Here is a 26,040-nt window from a genome sequence, read left to right as displayed (position 1 = left end):
TTACATGGACAATATCAGACCATTGTATAGAATTGAGTCAGTAGCTATACAGGATTTGTAGCGTCGTTGCATCGACCACACTTTAGCTTCCCCTGTCTTACTTGTCTTGAATGGAAAAATAATCAGGCTTCAGTCATTGTGCAGAAAGTCAAACTGCTCTCAAATGGGGGAAATGTATTGGGATAAATAGGTTCAGTATAAAAATTAGCTTTGACAGTAAAAAAACAAAAAAAACATGCATTACTCTATTTAGTATAATGGGTTGTCTTGAAATTATGTTTGACAGTACACCTGGGCTACAACTTATACACCACAAACTAAAGTATGGCATTCATGAAAAATGATAGTGGAAAAAATACAGAACGTTTTGGATGTCTATACATATTAGGCCATGTCATTTTGTGAAATACTTTAGGTAGTCGCAATAGTGAATTCTGACTTCATTCAGCTCACGGTGCTGAACACAAGCTTGACTTTGTAACCTTTGCAACTCTTCTTTTAAACATTTACTAATACTATTAGTTTATCGTGTTCAAATGAGTTCTAGTTACCAGTGATCACCACTAGGATAGCTTTCACATAGTGTACAGTCGTGGTCAAAAGTTTTGAGAATGACACAAATACTAATTTTCACAAAGTCTGCTGCCTCAGTTTTGATGATGGCAATTTGCATATAGTGATCAGATGAATTGCAATTATTTGCAAAGTCCCTCTTTGCCATGAAAATGAACTTAATCCCAAAAAAACATTTCCACTGCATTTCAGCCCTGCCACAAAAGAACCAGCTGCCATCATGTCAGTGATTCTCTCGTTAACACAGGTGAGAGTGTTGATGAGGACAAGGCTGGAGATCACTCTGTCATGCTGATTGAGTTAGAATAACAGACTGGAAGCTTTAAAAGGAGGGTGGTGCTTGAAATTATTGTTCTTCCTCTGTTAACCATGGTTACCTGCAAGGAAACATGTGCCGTCATCATTGCTTTGCACAAAAAGGGCTTCACAGCCAAGGATATTGCTGCTAGTAAGATTGCACCTAAATCAACCATTTTTCAGATCATCAAGAACTTCAAGGAGAGAGGTTGAATTGTTGTGAAGAAGGCATCAGGGCGCCCAAGAAAGTCCAGCAAGTGCCAGGACGCCTCCTAAAGTTGATTTAGCTGCGGCATCAGGGCACCACCAGTGCAGAGCTTGCTCAGGAATGGCAGCAGGCAGGTGTGAGTGCATCTGCACTCACAGTGAGGCGAAGACTTTTGGAGGATGGCCTGGTGTCAAGAAGGCCAGCGAAGAAGCCACTTCTCTCCAGGAAAAACATCAGGGACAGACTGATATTCTGCAAAAGGTACAGGGGTTGGACTGCTGAGGACTGGGGTAAAGTCATTTTCTCTGATGAATCCTCTTTCCTATTGTTTGGGGCATCCGGAAAACACCTTGTCCGGAGAAGAGAAGGTGAGCGCTCCCATCAGTCCTGTGTCATGCCAACAGTAAAGCATCCTGAGACCATTCATGTGTGGGGTTGCTTCTCAGCCAAGGGAGTGGGCTCTCTCACAATTTAGCCTAAGAACACAGCCATGAATAAAGAATGGTACCAACACATCCTCCGAGAGCAACTTCTCCCAACCATCCAAGAACAGTTTGGTGACGACCAATGCCTTTTCCAGCATGATGGAGCACCTTGCCATAATGCAAAAGTGATACTAAGTGGCCCGGGGAACAAAACATCGACATTTTGGGTCCATGGCCAGGAAACTCCCCAGACCTTAATCCCATTGAGAACTTGTGGTCGATCCTCAAGAGGCGGGTGAACAAACAAAACCCCAGAAATTCGGACAAACTCCAAGCATTGATTATGCAAGAATGGGCTGCCATCAGTCAGGATGTGGCCCAGAAGTTAATTGACAGCATGCCAGGGCGGATTGCAGAGGTCTTGAAAAAGAAGGGTCAACACTGCAAATATTGACTCTTTGCATAAACTTAATGTAATTGTCAATAAAAGCCTTTGACACTTATGGAATGCTTGTAATTATACTTCAGTATACCATAGTAACATCTGACAAAAATATCTCATAACACTGAAGCAGCGAACTTTGTGAAAACCAATACTTGTGTCATTCTCAAAACTTTTGACCACGACTGTACTAGTATTTTCACAGCAGGACGAGCACTTTTTACGTTTTCCAGTTATATTTGCGTATGAATCCTCTGTATAACATTTAGCACAGCATCACTTGTATTGAAATAAATGATTAATCTCAACGTAATAGGAACTTTCTTCTTTAATTATAGAGAAAAACATTAAATTAAATAAGGCTTCTATTCTATAGCCGCCAATCAATGAGTGTTTCCACTGACACCAGAGTTGCATTCAAGGTAGAAACCTTTGCAACATATTACTACTGACAAATTATGTCACACCCATTGACAACCACTGAGTAGATTGTTAAGGATTGCAAGTCCTTGTGTCCTTCTTTGTTGACTAAGAAGCTTCCTATTGATAGTGGGATGTATTTAACCATATTTATTTAGTCTAGTTTATTGGGTTGCAATTCATTGGGGTAGAACATGCACATTTATTAATTTTTCAATGGTAAAAGAAAATAGTAAGTATCATCTATTACAGAAAAGTAAAATACCGCTTTCCATTGTGGTTCTTTTTTTATGTACCCCTTTTCGCCACACAATCTTACGTTGTATATATTTCTACCTCCATATTTTCTGTTGTTGTTTCTATACCTTCTATGTGCTTTCACAGAAAATATTAATCATAAGTCATTTAAGTTAATTAAGCTCTAAGCCTTTTGGCACCTTTCATGACAGTGGACGGGTAAAAGGAGAAAGTACGAAGAGGAGCATCAAACACAAAACATACAAACGCATCAAAATATAAATATGTACATACAAATAAAATATTTGATATTTTTCGTCATTTGAAAATAGTCAAAGCAGTTGTCAGTCCGTTCCCTCCTCCCCAACTAGCGTGCATATTGTCACGCATCTAGAATCCCACCCTTTTCTTAAACCTATAGGGCGAAGACACTGAGTTACTGTATCTAGGTGATTCAATCTGCTACATTGAGGGGCAGCCGACCTCGCACACTAAGCCTTTCACACTATTCGCGGCGCCGACCGGTCGTTGGACATCGTCTTCTTCAGCTTGACCCCTCGCCGTATGGCCAAGAGCACATCTTCCCCCTCGCCGCAGCCAGGCTCCTCCTCCTGAACCTCCGGCAGGGCCTCACGGTCCCACTCCGACAGCCTACTACCAGGATGAGGTGGGGGAGTGGATGGATCAGAGGAGGCCGGAGCGTCCCAGGGTGCCTTGGGAGACACCAAGCCGATGTCCCCCGCTGAAGAGAGTGGGCTCTGGGGGCTCAGCGGTCCCCCTCCCTCGCTCTCTCCTCTGAAGAACACCCCGGGGTGCTCGGGGACAGTGGGCGTCTTGACGGGGATCATGGGGGGCTTGATGGGGATGGGGCCCAGACCCAATCCTCCGGAGGACCGGCGCAGGTTGGGCTTGGAGGAGGGGGTGCGGCGGATGGTGGCCACCCCGGGGGTGACAATACTGCCAGGGGAGGGGGCTGTGGGGGGGATGTCCGCTGTGGAGGCCGGCCGCTTGGCCTGGAACATGTTGCGGTAGGACTGGCTGATGTCACTGTTGCGGGGGATGGTGGAGGACTTGTTGAAGTCGGGCTGGTCTGTCTCCTGGTCGCCACCAACGGAGAAGTAGTCGTAGTCGGACACTGGTGGGACGAGATAATATGTGGATGAGGATCATTGTCACCTACACTTTTAACATACAGTACACTTCAAATACACATTTTTCATGCCTATGGTTGTTGATAAGAAAATGCCATTAGACAGAGGTTCACATCCTTCAGTCAAAACATGACTATTACCTACTATTGTTTCACTACAATTCAAAGTGAGTGGATCCCTATCAAATATCCCATACATTGAGTTTATACTGTATATATTAAAGACTGACGTCGATTACCCCTAACATGCAGTGGGAGACACACATACACACTACAGTACCATGTGAGGGTATGGTGTCCTCAGAGCAGCAGGGCGTGGTGTTCTGGGTGCTGTAGCCACTGGAGCACTGCAAGGAGTCCCTGCTGGAGTGCTGGATATCCAGCTGCAAACCCCGAGCTAGAGCCAGGGCCAGCTCCTCATGGGCCTCCGCCTCCTGCTGACACACATACATTAAGACATATAGCTTATACAGTGCCTTGCAAAAGTATTCACCCCCCTTGGCATTTTTCCTATTTTGTTGCATTGCAACCTGTAATTTAAATGGATTTTTATTTGGATTTCATGTAATGGACATACACTAAATAGTCCAAATTGGTGAAGTGGAATGAAAAAAATAACTTGTTTCAAAAAATTATACAAAATAAATAACGGAAAAGTGGTGCGTGCATATGTATTCACCCCCTTTGCTATGAAGCCCCTAAATAAGATCTGGTGCAACCAATTACCTTCAGAAGTCACATAATTAGTTAAATAAAGTCCACCTGTGTGCAATATAAGTGTCACATGATCTCAGTATATATACACATGTTCTAAAAGGCCCCAGAGTCTGCAACACCACTTAGCAAGGGGCACCACCAAGCACCATGAAGACCAAGGAGCTCTCCAAACAGGTCAGGGACAAAGTTGTGAAGAAGTACAGATCAGGGTTGTGTTATTTAAAAAAAAATCTGAAACTTTGAACATCCCACGGAGCACCATTAAATCCATTATTAAAAAATTGAAAGAATATGGCACCACAACAAACCAAGAGAGGGCCACCAAACAAAACTCACGGACCAGGCAAGGAGGGCATAAATCAGAGATGCATCAACGAGACCAAAGATAACCCTGAAGGAGCTGCAAAGCTCCACAGCGAAGATTGGAGTATCTGTCCATAGGACCACTTTAAGCCGTACACTCCACAGAGCTGGGCTTTACGGAAGAGTGGCCAGAAAAAAAGCCATTGCATTGGTGTTCGCCAAAAGGCATGTGGGAGACTCCCCAAACATATGGAAGAAGGTACTCTGGTCAGATGAGACTAAAATTTAGCTTTTTGGCCATCACGGAAAACGCTATGTCTGGCGCAAACCCAACACCTCTCATCACCCCGAGAACACCATCCCCACAGTGAAGCATGGTGGTGGCAGCATCATGCTGTGGGGATGTTTTTCATCGGCAGGGACTGGGGAACTGGTCAGAATTGAAGGAATGATGGATGGCACTAACTACAGGGAAATTCTTGAGGGAAACCTGTTTCAGTCTTCCAGAGATTTGAGACTAGGACGGAGGTTCACCTTCCAGCAGGACAATGACCCTAAGCATACTGCTTAAGCAACACTCGAGTGGATTAAGGGGAAACATTTAAATGTCTTGGAATGGCCTAGTCAAAGCCCAGACCTCAATCCAGTTGAGAATCTATGGTATGACTTAAAGATTGCAGTACACCAGCGGAACCCATCCAACTTGAAGGAGCTGGAGCAGTTTTGCGTCTGGATGTGCCAAGCTTATAGAGACATACCAAGAGACTTGCAGCTGTAATTGCTGCAAAAGGTGGCTCTACAAAGTATTGACGTTGGGGGGGGTGAATTGTTATGCACGCTCGAGTTTTCAGTTTTTTGGTCTTATTTCTTGTTTGTTTCACAATATTATTTTTTTTGCATCTTCAAAGTGGTAGGCATGTTGTATAAATCAAATGATACAAACCCCCCAAAAATCCATTTTAATTCCAGGTTGTAAGGCAACAAAATAGGAAAAATGCCAAGGGGGGTGAATACTTTCGCAAGCCACTGTAGATAGCTATACTAGTTGCTATCGGCAGATCAAAGCCAAAGGTTTGGCAGCGGAGGCCCAAACAGAGAGTGGTGCGGTGCCCGAAGCAGGCTCTGGAGTTGCAATGATCATGAGAACGGTGAGGAATCAGCCCAGAACTACACGGGAGGATCTTGTCAATGATCTCAAGGCAGCTGGGACCATAGTCACCAAGAAAACAATTGGCAACACACTACGCCGTGAAGGACTGAAATCCTGCAGCGCCCGCAATGTCCCCCTGCTAAAGAAAGCACATATACAGGCCCGTCTGAAGTTTGCCAATGAACATCTGAATGATTCAGAGGAGAACTGGGTGAAAGTGTTGTGGTCAGATGAGACCAAAATCGAGCTCTTTGGCATCAACTCAACTCGCCGTGTTTGGAGGAGGAGGAATGCTGCCTATGACCCCAAGAACACCATCCCCACCATCAAACATGGAGGTGGAAACATTATGCTTTGGGGGTGTTTTTCTGCTAAGGGGACAGGACAACTTCACCGTATCAAAGGGACGATGGACAGGGCCATGTACCGTCAAATCTTGGGTGAGAACCTCCTTCCCTCAGCCAGGGCATTGAAAATGGGTCGTGGATGGGTATTCCAGCATGACAATGACCCAAAACACACGGCCAAGGCAACAAAGGAGTGGCTCAAGAAGAAGCACATTAAGGTCCTGGAGTGGCCTAGCCAGTCTCCAGACCTTAATCCCATAGAAAATCTGTGGAGGGAGCTGAAGGTTCGAGTTGCTAAACATCAGGCTTGAAACCTCAATGACTTGGAGAAGATCTGCAAAGAGGAGTGGGACAAATCCCTCCTGAGATGTGTGCAAACCTTGTGGCCAACTACAAGAAACGTCTGACCTCTGTGATTGCCAACAAGGGTTTTTGCCACCAAGTGCTAAGTCATGTTTTGCAGAGGGGTCAAATAGTTATTTCCCTCATTAAAATGCAAATCAATTTATAACATTTTTGACATGCGTTTTTCTGGATTTTTTTGTTGTTATTCTGTCTCTCACTGTTCAAATAAACCTACCATTAAAGTTATAGACTGATCATGTCTTTGTCAGTGGGCAAACGTACAAAATCAGCAGGGGATCAAATACTTTTTTCCCTCACTGTAGTTTTCTTATTTGATGGGACTACATATAGGGAAACATTTTCTATTGCTTCAGAAACACTGTAGTAGGATGAATTGGGTACTTCTAAAGACTGAGTTCCTTTGATCCTGGGAGTAGCCGTGCCTATCAGGGCGTAGATGTTGTTCTTTGCCTCCCGATCACACTCCCAATGTTCCTAATTTCCAAGTTTTATCTACACATTTTTATGAAAGCGTTATAGAGCATGGCCTCAACAGGCTTCAACCATGCAGACCACACACACTTTGGCTGGGGCCCAATTATCTTAATAGACATAAAAGCACTTGAATAGAAACACCTCTCTCTCTCTCTCTGGTCTGATATGATGAATTCATGGCTGGTTTGTTTAGTATGCGTTTTGCTTTCGTGGCTAGCCAGGGATCCAGAAGCCAGCTGGTCAGAAGTGTGTTCAGTCCCGCTCCGGAAATTGGGCGTTGTTAAATCCATGCTACCCCGAGGGCACGATCACCCCTGATGCGTCAGCCTGATATTTCCATATCTGACACACATGCGTACATGCTTGTGTGTGGGCAAAGACACACACATTCATGTGCTTGGAAACACACACACACACAAACAAACACAGAGAGAGAGAGAGAGAGAGAGAGAGCGAGAGAGAGAGAGAGAGAGAGAGAGAGAGAGAGAGAGAGAGAGAGAGAGAGAGAGAGAGAGAGAGAGAGAGCTGTGATGGACGTGACCTACATCCTCTCTCATCCTGGTTCTCTGTCTAATTTCAAAGCCCCAACAGAATTAATGAAACAGACAGGATGATATCTGTCTGCACTAGAGGATGAAGGACGAGGACAGAGACACATTTTTCAATGGATCCTCTGGGAGATTTTCAGTGTGAAACGAGTTGGCTGGTGTCTTCATTGTGTCGAGGGGGATTGTACATACCTATGCAATATGGGCCCTATTCAGACTTGAGATAAGTTGCCTTAAAGGACAATTCCGCCACTTTTCAACCTCATGTTCATTATCTCCAGCACCATAACACTGTCTACATATCTGAAAATAGCGCGTTTCTATGATCTGTGGTTAAAAAGATGAGATGAAAGGTCCTAAAAAAGTATTCTCTATAACATCACAGGGTAGGATAAAAAAATATGTATATACAGTGGGGAGAACAAGTATTTGATACACTGCCGATTTTGCAGGTTTTCCTACTTACAAAGCATGTAGAGGTCTGTAATTTTTATCATAGGTACACTTCAACTGTGAGAGACGGAATCTAAAACAAAAATCCAGAAAATCACATTGTATGATTTTAAAGTAATTAATTTGCATTTTATTGCATGACATAAGTATTTGATCACCTACCAACCAGTAAGAATTCCGGCTCTCACAGACCTGTTAGTTTTTCTTGAAGAAGCCCTCCTGTTCTCCACTCATTACCTGTATTAACTGCACCTGTTTGAACTCGTTACCTGTATAAAAGACACCTGTCCACACACTCAATCAAACAGACTCCAACCTCTCCACAATGGCCAAGACCAGAGAGCAATTATTAGAAAATGGAAGAAGTTCAAGATGACGGTCAATCACCCTCGGTCTGGGGCTCCATGCAAGATCTCACCTCGTGGGGCATCAATGATCATGAGGAAGGTGAGGCATCAGCCCAGAACTACACGGCAGGACCTGGTCAATGACCTGAAGAGAGCTGGGACCACAGTCTCAAAGAAAACCATTAGTAACACACTACGCCGTCAAGGATTAAAATCCTGCAGCGCACGCAAGGTCCCCCTGCTCAAGCCAGCGCATGTCCAGGCCCGTCTGAAGTTTGCCAATAACCATCTGGATGACCAAGAGGAGGAATGGGAGATGGTCATGTGGTCTGATGAGACAAAAATATAGCTTTTTGGTCTAAACTCCACTCGCCGTGTTTGGAGGAAGAAGAAGGATGAGTACAACCCCAAGAACACCATCCCAACCGTGAAGCATGGAGGTGGAAACATCATTCTTTGGGGATGCTTTTCTGCAAAGGGGACAGGACGACTGCACCGTATTGAGGGGAGGATGGATGGGGCCATGTATCGCGAGATCTTGGCCAACAACCTCCTTCTCTCAGTAAGAGCATTGAAGATGGGTCGTGGCTGGTCTTCCAGCATGACAACGACCCGAAACACACAGCCAGGGCAACTAAGGAGTGGCTCCGTAAGAAGCATCTCAAGGTCCTGGAGTGGCCTAGCCAGTCTCCAGACCTGAACCCAATAGAAAATATTTGGAGGGAGCTGAAAGTCCGTATTGCCCAGCGACAGCCCCGAAACCTGAAGGATCTGGAGGAGGTCTGTATGTAGGAGTGGGCCAAAATCCCTGCTGCAGTGTGTGCAAACCTGGTCAAGACCTACAGGAAACGTATGATCTCTGTAATTGCAAACAAAGGTTTCTGTTCCAAATATTAAGTTCTGCTTTTCTGATGTATCAAATTCTTATGTCATGCAATAAAATGCAAATTAATTACTTAAAAATCATACAATGTGATTTTCTGGGTTTTTGTTTTAGATTCCGTCTCTCACAGTTGAAGTGTACCTATGATAAAAATTACAGACCTCTACATGCTTTGTAAGTAGGAAAACCTGCAAAATCGGCAGTGTATCAAATACTTGTTCTCCCCACTGTAGATTTTCAAAACCTGCAACGAGTTTATAACCGGAGGGAGGGTATTTTCTTGATTCCACGTCACCGCAGTGTTTGAAAATCACTGTCAAATGTTCTAACTTTTGATGATGTCATCAGGTAGAACTTTTTAACTTCATATTTGTTTTCTACAAAACGTAGAAATGTGGCATTTTCACATATGTAGACAATGGTATTTTGCTAGAGATAATGGTGGAGTTGCCCTTTAACATGGACTTAAGTTTTTTTTACGGACATACAGTAAGTCCATGTTTTATTAACATAAGACCATGTTGAATCTACTTATCTCATGTCTGAATCGGACCCTATATAAATTCACATAACAGCAAGCATACAGCAATATATATACTAAAAGTATATTTCACACCATACAGACAACTGCAATTAACAGCCGTACAACAGACCTGGGTTAAATACTATGTGAATACTATGTAAATACTTTCAAAAACTTGAGCTGTGCTTGATTGAGTTTTTCCTATAGTATACAGTAAATATTTGACATGTATAGGGGCCAGGTCTGTTGTACAATAAAAACACATACATGGCATTCACATGAAACATGGTCATAAAACACAGATGTATATACTGTACACCTACCTCTACATTGGGGATATTGGTATCCACATGTTTCTGAAATTATGCGTGTAGCTATATCTTTGTATATTTTACCTTGGGTGTTGTGACTGCATTGGTTCCCTTGGCTCTCTGGGGCTCGTCCCCTGGTGTGGTGGCCTGGGGGCTGCTGGGATTTGGAGTCTCCCTCTTCTCCTTGGTCCTCCTCAGGGTGTTCACCATGGGCTGGTCGTATGGACCCGGCTTGGCCCAGTCCTGCACAACACAGCGAGACAAAGCTCTTGAGCAAAGCCCACCAAGAATAGCTCTGCTCTGTTGTGTTCATTAAGCAAGAAACTGAAGAAAAAGGACAAACTGATTGTGTTGTATAGCATTCATGCCTTTATGAATGACATATGACTTAATGCTGTATGACTGACTCCACATACAGTGGGGGAAAAAAGTATTTAGTCAGCCACCAATTGTGCAAGTTCTCCCACTTAAAAAGATGAGAGAGGCCTGTAATTTTCATCATAGGTACACGTCAACTATGACAGACAAAATGAGAAAGAAAATCCAGAAAATCACATTGTAGGATTTTTAATGAATTTATTTGCAAATTATGGTGGAAAATAAGTATTTGGTCAATAACAAAAGTTTCTCAATACTTTGTTATATACCCTTTGTTGGCAATGACACAGGTCAAACATTTTCTGTAAGTCTTCACAAGGTTTTCACACACTGTTGCTGGTATTTTGGCCCATTCCTCCATGCAGATCTCCTCTAGAGCAGTGATGTTTTGGGGCTGTCGCTGGGCAACACAGACTTTCAACTCCCTCCAAAGATTTTCTATGGGGTTGAGATCTGGAGACTGGCTAGGCCACTCCAGGACCTTGAAATGCTTCTTACGAAGCCACTCCTTCGTGTGTTTGGGATCATTGTCATGCTGAAAGACCCAGCCACGTTTCATCTTCAATGCCCTTGCTGATGGAAGGAGGTTTTCACTCAAAATCTCACGATACATGGCCCCATTCATTCTTTCCTTTACACGGATCAGTCGTCCTGGTCCCTTTGCAGAAAAACAGCCCCAAAGCATGATGTTTCCACCCCCATGCTTCACAGTAGGTATGGTGTTCTTTGGATGCAACTCAGCATTCTTTGTCCTCCAAACACGACGAGTTTAGTTTTTACCAAAAAGTTATATTTTGGTTTCATCTGACCATATGACATTCTCCCAATCCTCTTCTGGATCATCCAAATGCACTCTAGCAAACTTTAGACGGGCCTGGACATGTACTGGCTTAAGCAGGGGGACACGTCTGGCACTGCAGGATTTGAGTCCCTGGCGGCGTAGTGTGTTACTGATGGTAGGCTTTGTTACTTTGGTCCCAGCTCTCTGCAGGTCATTCACTAGGTCCCCCCATGTGGTTCTGGGATTTTTGCTCACCGTTCTTGTGATCATTTTGACCCCACGGGGTGAGATCTTGCGTGGAGCCCAGATCGAGGGAGATTATCAGTGGTCTTGTATGTCTTCCATTTCCTAATAATTACTCTCACAGTTGATTTCTTCAAACCAAGCTGCTTACCTATTGCAGATTCAGTCTTCCCAGCCTGGTGCAGGTCTACAATTTTGTTTCTGGTGTCCTTTGACAGCTCTTTGGTCTTGGCCATAGTGGAGTTTGGAGTGTGACTGTTTGAGGTTGTGGACAGGTGTCTTTTATACTGATAACAAGTTCAAACAGGTGCCATTAATACAGGTAATGAGTGGAGGACAGAGGAGCCTCTTAAAGAAGAAGTTACAGGTCTGTGAGAGCCAGAAATCTTGCTTGTTTGTAGGTGACCAAATACTTATTTTCCACCATAATTTGCAAATAAATTCATTAAAAATCCTACAATGTGATTTTCTGGAAAAAAAATTCTCAATTTGTCTGTCATAGTTGACGTGTACCTATGATGAAAATTACAGGCCTCTCTCATCTTTTTAAGTGGGAGAACTTGCACAATTGGTGGCTGACTAAATACTTTTTCCCCCACTGTATATATACTTGCATAATGTAACCAGAGAGTGTTTGCAATCTCCCTGTGATTTGAAAAGTGATTGTATCAGTGTCTGATCCTCCACAGGGGAGACTGGAAGAGAAGAAGGAGGAGGAAGAGGAGGAGGCGGTCGATGACAGAATGGACGCACCTTCCAGGTGGGGACCTTGGAGGAGGGGATCATGCCCGGTCCCAGGGTGCAATAGGGGGGGTAGTCCACCAGGAGGGCAGAACCTGGTCTCGACCATGCCCACACGGGGGAGGTGGGAGAGTAGGAGGGCGAGGCGAGGGGGGTGGAGGGGTAGGATGGAGGGAGGTCGGGGTATACCTCCTGCATGCCCCCGCCAGACAGATAGAGGGCGGTGGAGGGCCCGTGATGTTGATGATCGGGCCCGTTTGACAGCTGAATGTGAGTGGAGGACAAAGTGACACAACAATGATGAAAAAATAAGGTGAAAATAATGCACACGACTGAAATCAGATGGAATCAAATTATAATATCAAATCATGGTAGCAGACACCTGTGTCATGTTCAGTAGGCACATTTTGAAACAAAGCGAAACGGAGAAGGTAAGCTACTACCTCAATAAGAATACTCCTGTATTTAAGGCCGACTGAACATCACCCTGTTGTCTATGTGACAGGAATGAGGGGGGTTTGATCAACCAGCAAAACAGTGTACCTAATAATACTGCTCATGTTTTGGGGAGTATGTACGTGTCTGAGTGTCTAAGCGTGTGTGTGTTCACCTGTTCCACCCTAGTGCTGGAGCAGGTCTCCTTAGAGGAGGCAGGTGAGGAGGAGGAGGAGGAGGAGGAGGAGCTGCCCTCACTGACAGGCTGGCAAGTCTCAGAGACGGCCGAGGATGAAGAGCCAGAGGTCTACAGCAAAGCCGTGCAGCAGGACAGAGAGGGACACACACACACAAAAAGATTCACAGGCACACACACACACAAACACACACACACAGATACACATAAAGAAGCAGTTCAAAACAGAAGAGACGCGTAAAAAAGACAAGATGCACAGACGGAAGGACAGAGAAAAAAAGAACAGAAGAAAAACGTTGTGGATTTGCAACATTGATAAGAAGGAAAACATATCATACTGTATCATACAAAAATTATAAGCACTACAGCAAAGCATGAAAGTTAGGCATATAAGGGTGACTTGTTACACACTAAACAGCTAACAGTACGCAGATACAGAGATTGCAATGCACCTTATTAATAATAGTATGGTCATAGGTGCTGAGCAATGTTCCCTCTAAGATTCGCGTCGAGACTGCCTCAGCCCACAGAGAGAAGCACGAGATTGAACTTCTCTCAACTTTTTCCCTGTTAGTTAACGCTATCAACGTTTCCCTTTACTGTGGCAACTGTGATCGAATCAACGCAATATTAGCCACTTTCAATGCAACATACCGAAACAAAATGAACTATGCAAGATTTAGTATGCAAAACTAACAACACAATAGATTTTGTTGTAGGCAGAACGCATACAGTAAGATTATATTGCATTGACACGCACTACCTGGCCCGTACTCTGCACAGACCGGTGTGGCATAACCAATCAGAGCTGCAGTAGACCTATATGCAAATAGACTATTGTCATATATGGATCTGTGCCATTCACTTTGAACTGGACTGTTTTTACAGCATGAGCGGTCGTGAGTAGATCAGCTTGTTTTGAGATCAAAGCGAGAACTGCATGTAGCCACGTGTGCACATTTTGTTAATATCCTTTGCTAGTTAGTGCGTTATTAGCCCAGTTATATATAATTTGTAGTCAGCAATAAGGGAGTGATTGCTTCCTACAAGCATACAAAACATTTCTAGACATCTTTGAAAAGCAAGTCAGGTAAAGAGCTTTTATTTGTCTTAAAGGGGCAGTGTTGTATTTTGAGACAGGCTTGAATAAACTAAGTAGCCAATATGCAGAGGGTAGCATAAATTGTCTGATTCTCTGTAATAATGGTATGGTAATAATGCATTTTATTTTGTAAAGTGGTTTCTTGCATCAAACAACACAACAACATTTTCCGTCACCTCCTTGTCTGAAGGACAATTGGATAAACAGGTTAACCTCTTAAGGATCAGACCCTTTTTTTCAATTTTTGCCTAAAATGACATACCCAAATCTAACTGCCTGTAGCGCAAGACCTGAAGTAAGGCAATGCATATTCTTGATACCATTTGAAAGGAAACACTTTGAAGTTTGTGGAAATGAGAAATTAATGTAGGAGAATATAACACATTAGATCTGGTAAAAGATAATACAAACAAAAAAACATGCGTTTTCTATTTATTTATTTGTTCCATCATCTTTGAAATGCAAGAGAAAGGCTACAATGTAATATTGCAGTTTAGGCGCAATTTCGATTTTGGCCACTAGATGGCAGCAGTGTGTGTGCAAAGTTTCAGATTGATCCAGTGAAGCATTAAAATACTGGACTATTTTGTATCAAGTCTGCCCAATTGTGCCGAATTGGTCAATTGATACATTTTCAAGTACATAACTATAGAGAACACAAAAAAATGATATGGTAATACAAAATGTAAGACTACACACTCCCAGGAATGTCATGATGGATCATTAGCTTATACACTAACTTTCACACATATAGATGGCCGGGCGGGGTGGGTGTGGAGCCAGACACAGCAGGGGTTCAAACTGTAGAACCCAGTTCCTACATTTGAATATAGAAATTGATTTTATCAAACAAAACTATGCTACATTTTATCTCTGGGACCCTTAGGATGACAAATCAGAGCAAGATTACTGAATTTATTAAGTACATTATTTATCTTCAGAGGTGAATGTATCAAACCAGTTGCCCTGAGAAGTTTTTTGTTGTTGTGCACTCTCCTCAAACAATAGCATGGTATTTTTTCACTGTAATAGCTACTGTAAATTGGACAGTGCAGTTAGATTAACGAGAATTTAAGCTTTCTGCCCATATAAGACATGTCTATGTCCTGGAAAGTTTGCTGTTACTTACAACAGTCATGCTAATCACATTAGCGCACATTAGCTCAACCGTCCCGCAGAGGTTACTGTCAAGCCCTGCATGTTTTTTTCAAAAGTCTCATGAAATGTAGGCCTACACTGAACACCACACATTGGCTGCTACTTTAGGCTGAATGATAGAACAGCTATTTCCATGTTAAAATGTTATGGGATGCATTTTCTCCATTGTTTTTGATGGTAGGCCACTCTGGTAGGCCTACATTAAAATCAAATAGCCACAGTAGCCTACTTGGCCACTGTTAAAACTGTAACTTAAAAAAACAGCTGAGCTTTTCAGCCATTAAAAGCCTTCCACATAGCACAGTCATTTCAATGGTAATTAGAACTACAAGGGCATTGTTTGAGTTGAGCAGCCATAAAGCAGGCATACCTCCAGCCACCTCTGAGACTTACCTTGTATCTAAGCAACACTGTAGTTGTCATTCAGTTATACAGTACATAAGGCCTTTACATTATCTATGTACAGTGACTAAACACACTGTGTGTGTGAGTGGGTGCACATTCAATCAGACCCAGCTGTGTGTTGGGTCTGTGAGCAGGGTGCCTGGCTGTTGGGCTAGCTCCCAGCTGCTCACCCCTGTGGCTCTACTGGTCTAATGTACTGTAATGGGGGGTGTGACTGTGAGGGTGACTCATCGAGATCTATCTGCACAGTCTCCCACAGCGACGCCACCGCCGCTGTCTCTAATGCGCCCCGTTACCTAGCAACCTGGGAGGATACTCTCTGACCAGTAACAGAGCCCAGGTGGAGAGAGTGAAGTGTCGGTTGGAATACAATGTCTCTGTTACTGTGTGTTTGTGCATATGTTTTAGTTCGTATGTTACTGCTTCTTAGTGGGTTTAGGATTTCTGTAATACAGTGGGGAAAAAAAGTATTTAGTCAGCCACCAATTGTGCAAGTTCTCCCACTTAAAAAGATGAGAGAGGCCTGTAATTTTCATCATAGGTACACGTCAACTATGACAGACAAATTGAGGAAAAGAAATCCAGAAAATCACATTGTAGGATTTTTTATGAATTTATTTGCAAATTATGGTGGAAAATAAGTATTTGGTCACCTACAAACAAGCAAGATTTCTGGCTCTCACAGACCTGTAACTTCTTCTTTAAGAGGCTCCTCTGTCCTCCACGCGTTACCTGTATTAATGGCACCTGTTTGAACTTCTTATCAGTATAAAAGACACCTGTCCACAACCTCAAACAGTCACACTCCAAACTCCACTATCGCCAAGACCAAAGAGCTGTCAAAGGACACCAGAAACAAAATTGTAGACCTGCACCAGGCTGGGAAGACTGAATCTGCAATAGGTAAGCAGCTTGGTTCGAAGAAATCAACTGTGGGAGCAATTATTAGGAAATGGAAGACATACAAGACCACTGATAATCTCCCTCGATCTGGGGCTCCACGCAAGATCTCACCCCGTGGGGTCAAAATGATCACAAGAACGGTGAGCAAAAATCCCAGAACCACACGGGGGGACCTAGTGAATGACCTGCAGAGAGCTGGCACCAAAGTAACAAAGCCTACCATCAGTAACACACTACGCCGCCAGGGACTCAAATCCTGCAGTGTCCCCCTGCTTAAGCCAGTACATGTCCAGGCCTGTCTGAAGTTTGCTAGAGTGCATTTGGATGATCCAGAAGAGGATTGGGAGAATGTCACATGGTCAGATGAAACCAAAATAGAACTTTTTGGTAAAAACTCAACTCGTCGTGTTTGGAGGACAAAGAATGCTGAGCTGCATCCAAAGAACACCATACCTACTGTGAAGCATGGGGGTGGAAACATCATGCTTTGGGGCTGTTTTTCTGCAAAGGGACCAGGACGACTGATCCGTGTAAAGGAAAGAATTAATGGGGCCATGTATCGTGAGATTTTGAGTGAAAACCTCCTTCCATCAGCAAGGGCATTGAAGATGAAACGTGGCTGGGTCTTTCAGCATGACAATGATCCCAAACACACCGCCCGGGCAACGAAGGAGTGGCTTCGTAAGAAGCATTTCAAGGTCCTGGAGTGGCCTAGCCAGTCTCCAGATCTCAACCCCATAGAAAATCTTTGGAGGGAGTTGAAAGTCCGTGTTGCCCAGCAACAGCCCCAAAACATCACTACTCTAGAGGAGATCTGCATGGAGGAATGGGCCAAAATACCAGCAACAGTGTGTGAAAACCTTGTGAAGACTTACAGAAAACGTTTGACCTGTGTCATTGCCAACAAAGGGTATATAACAAAGTATTGAGAAACTTTTGTTATTGACCAAATACTTATTTTCCACCATAATTTGCAAATAAATTCATTAAAAATCCTACAATGTGATTTTCTGGATTTTTTTCCCTCATTTTGTCTGTCATAGTTGACGTGTACCTATGATGAAAATTACAGGCCTCTCTCATCTTTTTAAGTGGGAGAACTTGCACAATTGGTGGCTGACTAAATACTTTTTTTCCCCACTGTATGTCTGTTTGAGGGGTGTAGATAAAGCAGTCATAACACCAATATGACCAGAGTCATAATTATTGTCACCACAAGTTCCTGTTCTCAGGCTCGTCTCTCTCTGTAGTACCTGTGTATGGGTGTCAGAGGGCATGGGCGAAGGTGACTTGGACTGGTAGGCATCCTGGGAGATGAAGCCAGAGTCGTGGGAGGAGACACTGGAGAGGCGGGCGGGGCCTTGCTGAGGGAGGGCGGAGCTCCGGTAGCGGTAGTGGGAGGTGGGGGAGTGGCAGTGAGAGCCGCTGGAACGAGAGTCGCTGCTGTTGACGCTGTTCAGACTACTGCGAGAGATGAGGAGAGAACACAGTCATTTGGTTACAACGGATATTGGTAACTGGTTCTCAACTGCCTTGCCTGGTTAAACTAAGTAAATAGATAAATAAATATTGATTCAAAACAATTTTTTACATTTTTCCGTTTTTTTATGGGTTTACACACCAGCTAAAATGTATCCAACCTTCCAGGAGAGCCAATGGTTTTCTACTGAAAGACTGTTACTAGGCAAATTGCAAACAGCTACAGGTTGAATATGTTACAGCTCCAGCCACAAGCAGAGGTTGCTAACAAGCTTGACTGGAACACAAATTGGTCTCTCTGGCCCTAGTGCCTCACACAACACGCCTCCACGAAAATGACCGAGACAGTTGACTCGTTCATTTCGGAGAGGCCATTGTGGCCTCACATTTGTAAACATCCCAATAATGGCAATAATGCCAAAGCTGCAGTCCCAGCTCCAATCCATAAGATGGCGTAGGAGGACTGATGCTAGGCTGATGCGTCACTCCCAGTCCCTACTATGTACTCTATCAGCTGAGAGGTTTTGGTGTAGTGGTGTAGTAGTGGTGATTATTGGGCATGCTCACTAACCTGCACATGCTGGACTTCCTGGATGTTGTGGTGCTGGGGGAGGAAGGAGGGGTATGGTAGGACCAGCTGCTCTCAGATCCCTTCAGGTCCAGAATGACCTGGGGGGGAAGAACATCACAACAAGACAATTTATAAACCAAACATCTTGTAAAAAAGCAATTGGCAGCCCTATTTCTAGAGGGAAATTAATGTATTTACCATTGTAACTCCAATCATGTGAATCAGTAACACAGAGACACTTACCGTTATTCAGGACATGAGTGTAACATGCAAAACGAGGGCTATTAGCCCTGTATTGAGAGTGCGGCCCAAATCACTGACCTGCTCGCTGGCGGGGGGCAGCTTGTGGGGGTCCATGGTCAGAGCCTTAAGGTCGTCAGTGAGGGTCTGCAGGTGAGTGATCTCCCCCAACATGGACATCTCCTCTTCCTAATGAACAAGAAGGGCGGGTTGGTGTAAGGTGCTAGCTTATAAATGTGGTATATATTTAAAATTAGAGCTTGTTCTCCATTGACTCAATAGTTCTACTTTTAGACCAGTGAATTGAAGCAGGTCATCCCTCTCTAATGGGATTTTTCTAAATCTCTTTGGAGAGCAATATTCAATGGCAATAGAAAAACGTAGAATAGATTACATTAATCACGTTCACAGGTGCATAGGAGAAGCAAAAACTAAAGTAAACTGACCAGCATGGACTAGCGCAGATTGTGTATACTTACAGAATAAACATTTACTAACAAATGCAACGTTTCGGTCACGTACACCTTCATAAAAAAAATACGGAAATGGTTGTTTGGACCCATGAAGTGCATTAACATCCATAACAAAGATGCTATTGGTTGGAACTCATTTGTTGGAACAACATGATTGGTTAGAATGTGTTGAAACAATTGTGTATGCGGATTGTACTTCATTTCTACATGTTTTCTTCGGCCCAGCACCCCCTAACAAATGACCTGTGTTTGACTACACAGGCTGTTGGTCGGGACTCACCACGACGGGCCTCAGCATGGAGACAAAGGTGCAGAAGCGGCTCCTCTCCTCCACCAGGGCCTTCCTGACCGCCTGCTTCTCTGTCTCCTCCAGCAGCAGGTACTTATCACTGATGTCCTGCATGGCACTGTCCAGCTGGGGCTGGATGTCCCCCCGGCCTGGGGCACGGGCACACACACACACACACACACACACACACACACACACACACACACACACACACACACACACACACACACACACACACACACACACACACAAAAAAACATATTTGTTAGTTGCATCCTAACTTAGGTTTAAGACAAGGTCTATCTAAGTACACAGTAACATAATCTATGTTCAGTCTCAAGCCAGATGTTTATGACAGAAAGACTTCTGAGGTGAAGACAGCATGAAAAGACACCAATGTCTCTTAAAGATATGTTTTAATTGAATTGTTGTGGTTTTCAGTTGTCATCATCATCATTAGATATATAGTTATATAGACATAACCATCACCACAGTCCCAACAATCTTTGTAATTACAATTCCCACCAATCCCTTGTACTACTTCACGCTTAATCTTTTGATCCCTAATGGTCAGTGCAATCATAGACAATTTATATCTATGAGTGCAATCCTCACAGTGCTCTCTCATGCACAAATCAAATCATGCTGTGGAACCGGTTGGTGTTTACATCAGGGTCACATCCTCACAATATTACACAAGCTCAGGATTCAGGAACACACTGAAGAACCACAGCCCTAGGCAAGATACACAGATTTATAGCAGGATATCCCTCTTCACAAAACGAAGCATTGTTTTGGGTTTGGACATTTTACCCTCTCAAAATCAACCACTTCATTGTATCAAAACTGTATCTGGTTTTACTGACATTCTAAAATCTAGATGAGTCATATCAATAACAAAAAAACATGTTGGAACTCTCTTTCTTATTGGTCTATTAACTAATGTACAATGCACAATCAAAGTAGATTAAGTATCATGACATTGTGTGCTAAAGGAATAAAACTCTTGTCTGAACTGGTAGAGAAACATTCTGTAATCTCCTCTGTAGGTTTTAGGGACGTAAACATGCAATTAAAGTTGAACATTTCTCAGAAGAGCCAGTACTAGTTATGTGGTTAAGGCTAGATAGATGGAGACCCCTTCTTATTTTCCAGGGAAAGCACTGCAACGGAATTCCTTAAAGGGACACAGAATGCAACATTTGGTTTCCCACAGTATTTACTCTGCACCGGAGGATCACATTTGACATGTTGATGCTATCCATTGCTCTCATTACACTCATAGCAATGCACTGGGGGAGTTTCCATGCGTCATATAATAGGCTAGGGAGACTATTGGACCAGAGTGCTCTGACCACATTTGAGGTTCCTCAGGGGTCAGTTCTAGGTCCTGTTTGTTTTGTTTTATGGGTGAGTTTGAAGCTGGAAATCAAACTATTTTGACGGTCAGGATAATAAGGTCTTGTTTACAATCAAAGTAGGCATTTTATGCAGCTAAAACAGACTGGTTCTAGTTTTTCATGTGTATGGTGAATGCATGCCAGGGGGTACCATTCATAATGTTTTATCATTCTATCACATTGAATATAACAACATAGCAAACCTCTAAAAAACAAGAATGATATACGCCTAAACTCTACAAATTCTGTAAACAAGTACACTACCGGTCAAAAGTTTTAGAACACCTACTCATTCAAGGGTTTTTCTTTATTTTTATTGTTTTCTACATTGTAGAATAATAGTGAAGACATCAAAACTATGAAATAATACATATGGAATCATGTAGTAACCAAAAAAGTGTTAAACAAATCAAAATATATTTTATATTTAAGATTCTTCAAATAGCCACCCTTTGCCTTGATGACAGTTTTGCACACTCTTGGCATTCTCTCAACCAGCTTCACCTGGAATGCTTTTCCAACAGTCTTGAAGGAGTTCCCACATATGCTGAGCACTTGTTGGCTGCTTTTCCTTCACTCTCCCAAACCATCTCAATTTGGTTGAGGTCGGGGGATTGTGGAGGCCAGGTCATCTGATGCAGCACTCCATTACTCTCCTTCTTGGTAAAATAGCTCTTACACAGGCTGGAGGTGTGTTGGGTTATTGTCCTGTTGAAAAACAAATGATAGTCCCACTAAGGCCAAACCAGATGGGATGGCATATCGCTGCAGAATGCTGTGGTAGCCACACTGGTTAAGTGTGCCTTGAATTCTAAATAAATCACAAACAGTGTCTTTGCAGCAATTCGACCATGAAGGCCTGATTCACGCAGTGTCCTCTGAACAGTTGATGTTGAGATGTGTCTGTTACTTGAACTCTGTGAAGCATTTATTTGGGCTGCAATTTCTGAGGCTGGTAACTCTAATTAACGTATCCTCTGCAGCAGAGGTAACACTGGGTCTTCCATTCCTGTGGTGGTCCTCATGAGACCCAGTTTCATCATAGCGCTTGATGGTTTTTGCGACTGCACTTGAAGAAACTTTCAAAGTTATTGAAATGTTCTGTATTGACTGACCTTCATGTCTTTAAAGTAATGATGGACTGTGGTTTCTATTTGCTTATTTGAGCTGTTCTTGCCATAATATGGACTTGGTCTTTTACCAAATAGGGCTATCTTCTGTATACCCCCCCTTCCTTGTGACAACACAACTGATTGGCTCAAACGCACAGAAGGAAAGAAATTCCACAAATGAACTTTTAAGAAGGCACACCTGTTAATTGAAATGCATTCCAGGTGACTACCTCATGAAGCTGGTTGAGAGAATGCCAAGAGTGTAAAGCTGTCATCAAGGCAAAGGGTGGCTATTTGAAGAATCTAAAATATTGTTTAAACATTTTTTTGTTTACTATGTGTTATTTCATAATTTTGATCTCTTCACTATTATTCTACAATGTAGAAAATATAAAGAAAAACCCTTGAATGAGTTCAGGTGTTCGAAAACGTTTTACCGGTAGTGTATATCACAATACAAGCTTACAAACTAAGCTGTACTTGGTTTCATAACAGGCAGATATATGGTGAAGGTGAGACATCGTGCAGGAGTCAGATCACAACATGACTCTAAACATCAAGAGGTTTTCTTGAAAACTGCTCAGAAATCTATATCATATCAGAGCTGTCTGAGAAGAGGCCCTAATTGTTGACTGTGACTGTGAGATACAGAAATGGCTCCTTTAAAAGGGGTTTCAGAGGAGATCTACAGGTAACTACCAAAATAAAGCAAACACTTGAGTAAATGAGGGATACAAAGTCTATTGAAAGCAGGTGCTTCCACACATGTGTGGTTCCTGAATTAATTAAGCAATTAACATCCTGTCATGCTTAGGGTCATCTATAAAAATGCCCAGTTGCCCATTATTTTGGCTACCATGGCTAGAAGAGATCTCAGTGACTTTGAAAGAGGGGTCTCAAAGGAGCAACGGGTGTGTGTGTGGGGGGGTGTGTGTCTCTCAATCACCAGATCTCAACCCAATTGAACACTTATTCTGGAGCGACCACACCATCAACAAAACACCAAATGATGGAATTTCTCGTGGAAGAATGGTGTCGCATCCCTCCAATAGAGTTCCAGATACTTGTAGAATCTTTGCCAAGGCACATTGAAGCTGTTCGGGCGGCTCATGGTGGCCCAATGCCCTATTAAGACACTTTATGTTGGTGTTTCCTTTATTTTGGCAGTTACCTGTATATTGGAGCCAGACAGATAATGAATTCCACAATTATTTAGTGACGTTGCCCCAATCCTAATCTCCCCTGATGATACAAAATTAAGCCACAGCCAAAAGCCCAAGGGAGTCAGTGAGGTATATTTGGAAGCAGACCAAACTCATGACACAGTGAGGGTAGTGGGTGGGGGGAGGGGACCTCAGGGGAGACCGGAAGAGGAAGAGAAGAAGGGAGAGGAACTATTTTGGGCATTCAATAGATTTTTAACCCTTGAGTGAGGAATGTGACCTCAATATGAAACAGACGAGTAGACAATGTGACAGGGGACAGGGGGTGGGGGGACCGGGACGAGACCACACACAGGTGGGAAAGGTCAACGGAGGTCAACAGGTCAACAGAGAACCGTGACACAAAGGGAGCTAAAGGGGGCAGCGACTTACCGAACACGTCAGCTGGAAAGAACAGGGGCGTGATCGGATGCAACATGGCAGTTGTTGGAGTAAAGAGGAAAAATCTCAGTCAGTTTAGACCCAAGAGAAGGAGATCTGTTCTTGAATAGCTACAGGTTGCAGAATTGTCACAGATCCTTATTAACTTATACATTGCACAGTACATTAGACTTTCGCCCAAAATCGTAAAGATATAAGGTCTGTAATAAAATCCAATGGATTTGCTAAGATGCAACAAGGATTAGTGACTTGAGTACTATTCTATCCTATCCTGTTATTTGCAAAATATAGTCCCTCCTTAAATCCAGACACACAACTTCCCAAAAATATGTGGCTCTTCTGCCTCTCCTCCCATAACTATTCTGACCCTTTGGCCTGTCACCTGGGACAGTATGAGATGTGTCTTGGTGGAATTCAGTATCAACACTTTTGTCTCCTCCCGCCACCCCCAAATCGGATTTAGCTCCAAAGTCAAAGTCCCAGAGAGCCTGGTTCCAGTCAGAAGCAGTCCAAACTGGACACCAGGCATCCTCAGAGTCACTGTACCTTTCTTTGCCTTCTTCTGCAGCTTGAGAGTGTCGGAGGATTTCTTTTTGATCTCCTGACGGGCTTTCTTGTACTCTGGGGAAGGAAGGGAAACACAGCGGACACAACGTGTCACACATTGCCATAGTCAGTGCTTTGAAGTGCGGCGAACACCCGAAACAAGGGCGACTCCTAAAAAGGAATAACATCTCATTGATCTTTTTTCTGAGGGACTCGCTTTCCATCGTAACTTCATTATGATAAGTGGTGGCTGGAATCAAACCCTGCAACGAGGGAGTGCTCTTTTTTCTCTACGGGGGAGAACTGAACTCCCAGTTTGGGTATTATTGAACGGAGAGGGGGATTGGGTTTGAGGTGGTTAGCTGAAGCACATAAAAGCACTGTTGAACTGTTGACTAAGCAAAGTAATGCCTTTAAACACAAGGGAATATAAAGGGAGATATCTAGCTAACCAGTGAGCTACTGCAGTAAATGGAGGTGATGGGTGTATGTGAATTATACTGTAGCATTGCAGGCAATAATGGGTGAAGGAGTAGAGTGTAGTATGGAGAGGTTTGAGAAAGTGTATGTGTGTGTGTGGTAGAGGTATATACTGTGTGTGTGTGTGTGTGTGTGTGTGTGTGTGTGTGTGTGTGTGTGTGTGTGTGTGTATGTGTGTGCAGCCCCTACCTTTGGCGTGGTCCTTGTCCAATGTGTTGGCCACTCTCTTCCACTCCTCCATCTGGTCTTGCAGAGGGTTAATCAGGCAGTCGATGAAAACCCTTGGGTGGGGATTACAACACAAATCAAACAGAGTGGAGAATAACGATCTGTAGCAGAGATCATGTACAAAATACATTTGCGTGGCGTATGTATGTGAAGGCACTGTACGCAATTTAATGTCCTCATTTCATTCTGCTTATCTTATTTCACTCGCTCCACATTATGAGCTAATGGGTGCATTCAGACAGATAGAAGGATGGAATAGAGAGAGAAAAGGCAGAATGGAGAGACGGAGGAGACGGGGACTCACATGGAGAACTGCCTGAGCTTGGCCTCGATGCTCCGGTGCCTCATACACATCCTAGTGAGGGCTGAACCGATCTCTCTGGTGCCACCTGAAACCAGACCAACAACACAATCTGTCAGGCAGAGTCTGTTGAAGAGGGATCTCATCTCATGTAATGTTTTATAACGATTTGTTATTCCCTGTACAAATGATTGAAGGTTGTTGTAATCATTGAACAGGTTCACAACTGTATTCATGAGCTAAATCACAAACATTCAGAGCATGCATAGAAGTACTTTCATATTACACTATGATATCAAAATTGATTTCAAGCTTAGTCACTGATAATATGAACATTTACAGCCGATTCCATTGTCAATCGCTTTGTGTTACAGTTTCAAAGAACTGAGAGCAGTAAGAGTGCAACAGTGAAAACCACAGTAAGCGAAATATTACAAGTATCTCATATGCTGTATCCCTGAGGACAACATAACAGTATGCTATCTGACTCATACAGTGTCCAAATATGTAAATTACCAGGAGAGTTAGTTTTCACAGTGGAGGGCTGAAGCAACAGAGGTCCCTTTGACATGGGTCAAAAGACAGTCAGCGCACATCACTTAGCTGACATGGTGGTTTCTCAAAATGCTACTACTTTTAACACACCCATCCCATTTGCCCTGGTATGTCTAAGTCTAGGACTATCAGGAGGAGTTTGCTGGGGGAAGAGGTAGCAAACTCTTCATTGCATCACTCACTGACACACACACACACACAGAGCCCTAATCACTTAAGTGTGAACGTTAGTGTGACCATTAGTGT

General features: G+C 43.3%; 1 protein-coding gene across 6 annotated transcripts in view; it reads right to left on the bottom strand.

The window, feature by feature from the left end:
• Positions 1 to 2,083: 2,083 nt before the first annotated feature.
• The window catches only part of LOC121571999 (protein MTSS 1-like), a 61,320-nt gene continuing 37,363 nt past the window's right edge, over positions 2,084 to 26,040 (bottom strand). The window contains exons 4-16 of one of the 6 annotated variants that reach the window (XM_045222098.1): positions 25,243 to 25,327; positions 24,900 to 24,991; positions 24,231 to 24,305; positions 23,676 to 23,687; positions 19,560 to 19,717; positions 18,888 to 18,995; positions 18,567 to 18,664; positions 17,770 to 17,980; positions 12,928 to 13,059; positions 12,330 to 12,581; positions 10,259 to 10,417; positions 4,033 to 4,186; positions 2,084 to 3,737 (exon numbers count right to left, since the gene is read on the bottom strand). In XM_045222098.1, the coding sequence (XP_045078033.1) occupies positions 3,103 to 3,737; positions 4,033 to 4,186; positions 10,259 to 10,417; positions 12,330 to 12,581; positions 12,928 to 13,059; positions 17,770 to 17,980; positions 18,567 to 18,664; positions 18,888 to 18,995; positions 19,560 to 19,717; positions 23,676 to 23,687; positions 24,231 to 24,305; positions 24,900 to 24,991; positions 25,243 to 25,327 (2,171 nt within the window). In that variant the 3' untranslated portion in view covers positions 2,084 to 3,102. Of the gene's footprint in view, positions 3,738 to 4,032; positions 4,190 to 10,258; positions 10,418 to 12,329; positions 12,582 to 12,927; positions 13,060 to 17,769; positions 17,981 to 18,566; positions 18,665 to 18,887; positions 18,996 to 19,559; positions 19,718 to 23,675; positions 23,688 to 24,230; positions 24,306 to 24,899; positions 24,992 to 25,242; positions 25,328 to 26,040 lie in introns of all 6 variants that reach the window. The other 5 variants (XM_045222100.1, XM_045222099.1, XM_045222101.1 and 2 more) reach the window with 5 other exon arrangements.

Source organism: Coregonus clupeaformis, chromosome 8, assembly GCF_020615455.1.
Source record: "Coregonus clupeaformis isolate EN_2021a chromosome 8, ASM2061545v1, whole genome shotgun sequence".
Lineage (NCBI taxonomy): Eukaryota > Metazoa > Chordata > Actinopteri > Salmoniformes > Salmonidae > Coregonus > Coregonus clupeaformis.
Note: the sequence above shows the minus strand (reverse complement) of the source record. Positions and strands in the feature narration are given on the sequence as shown.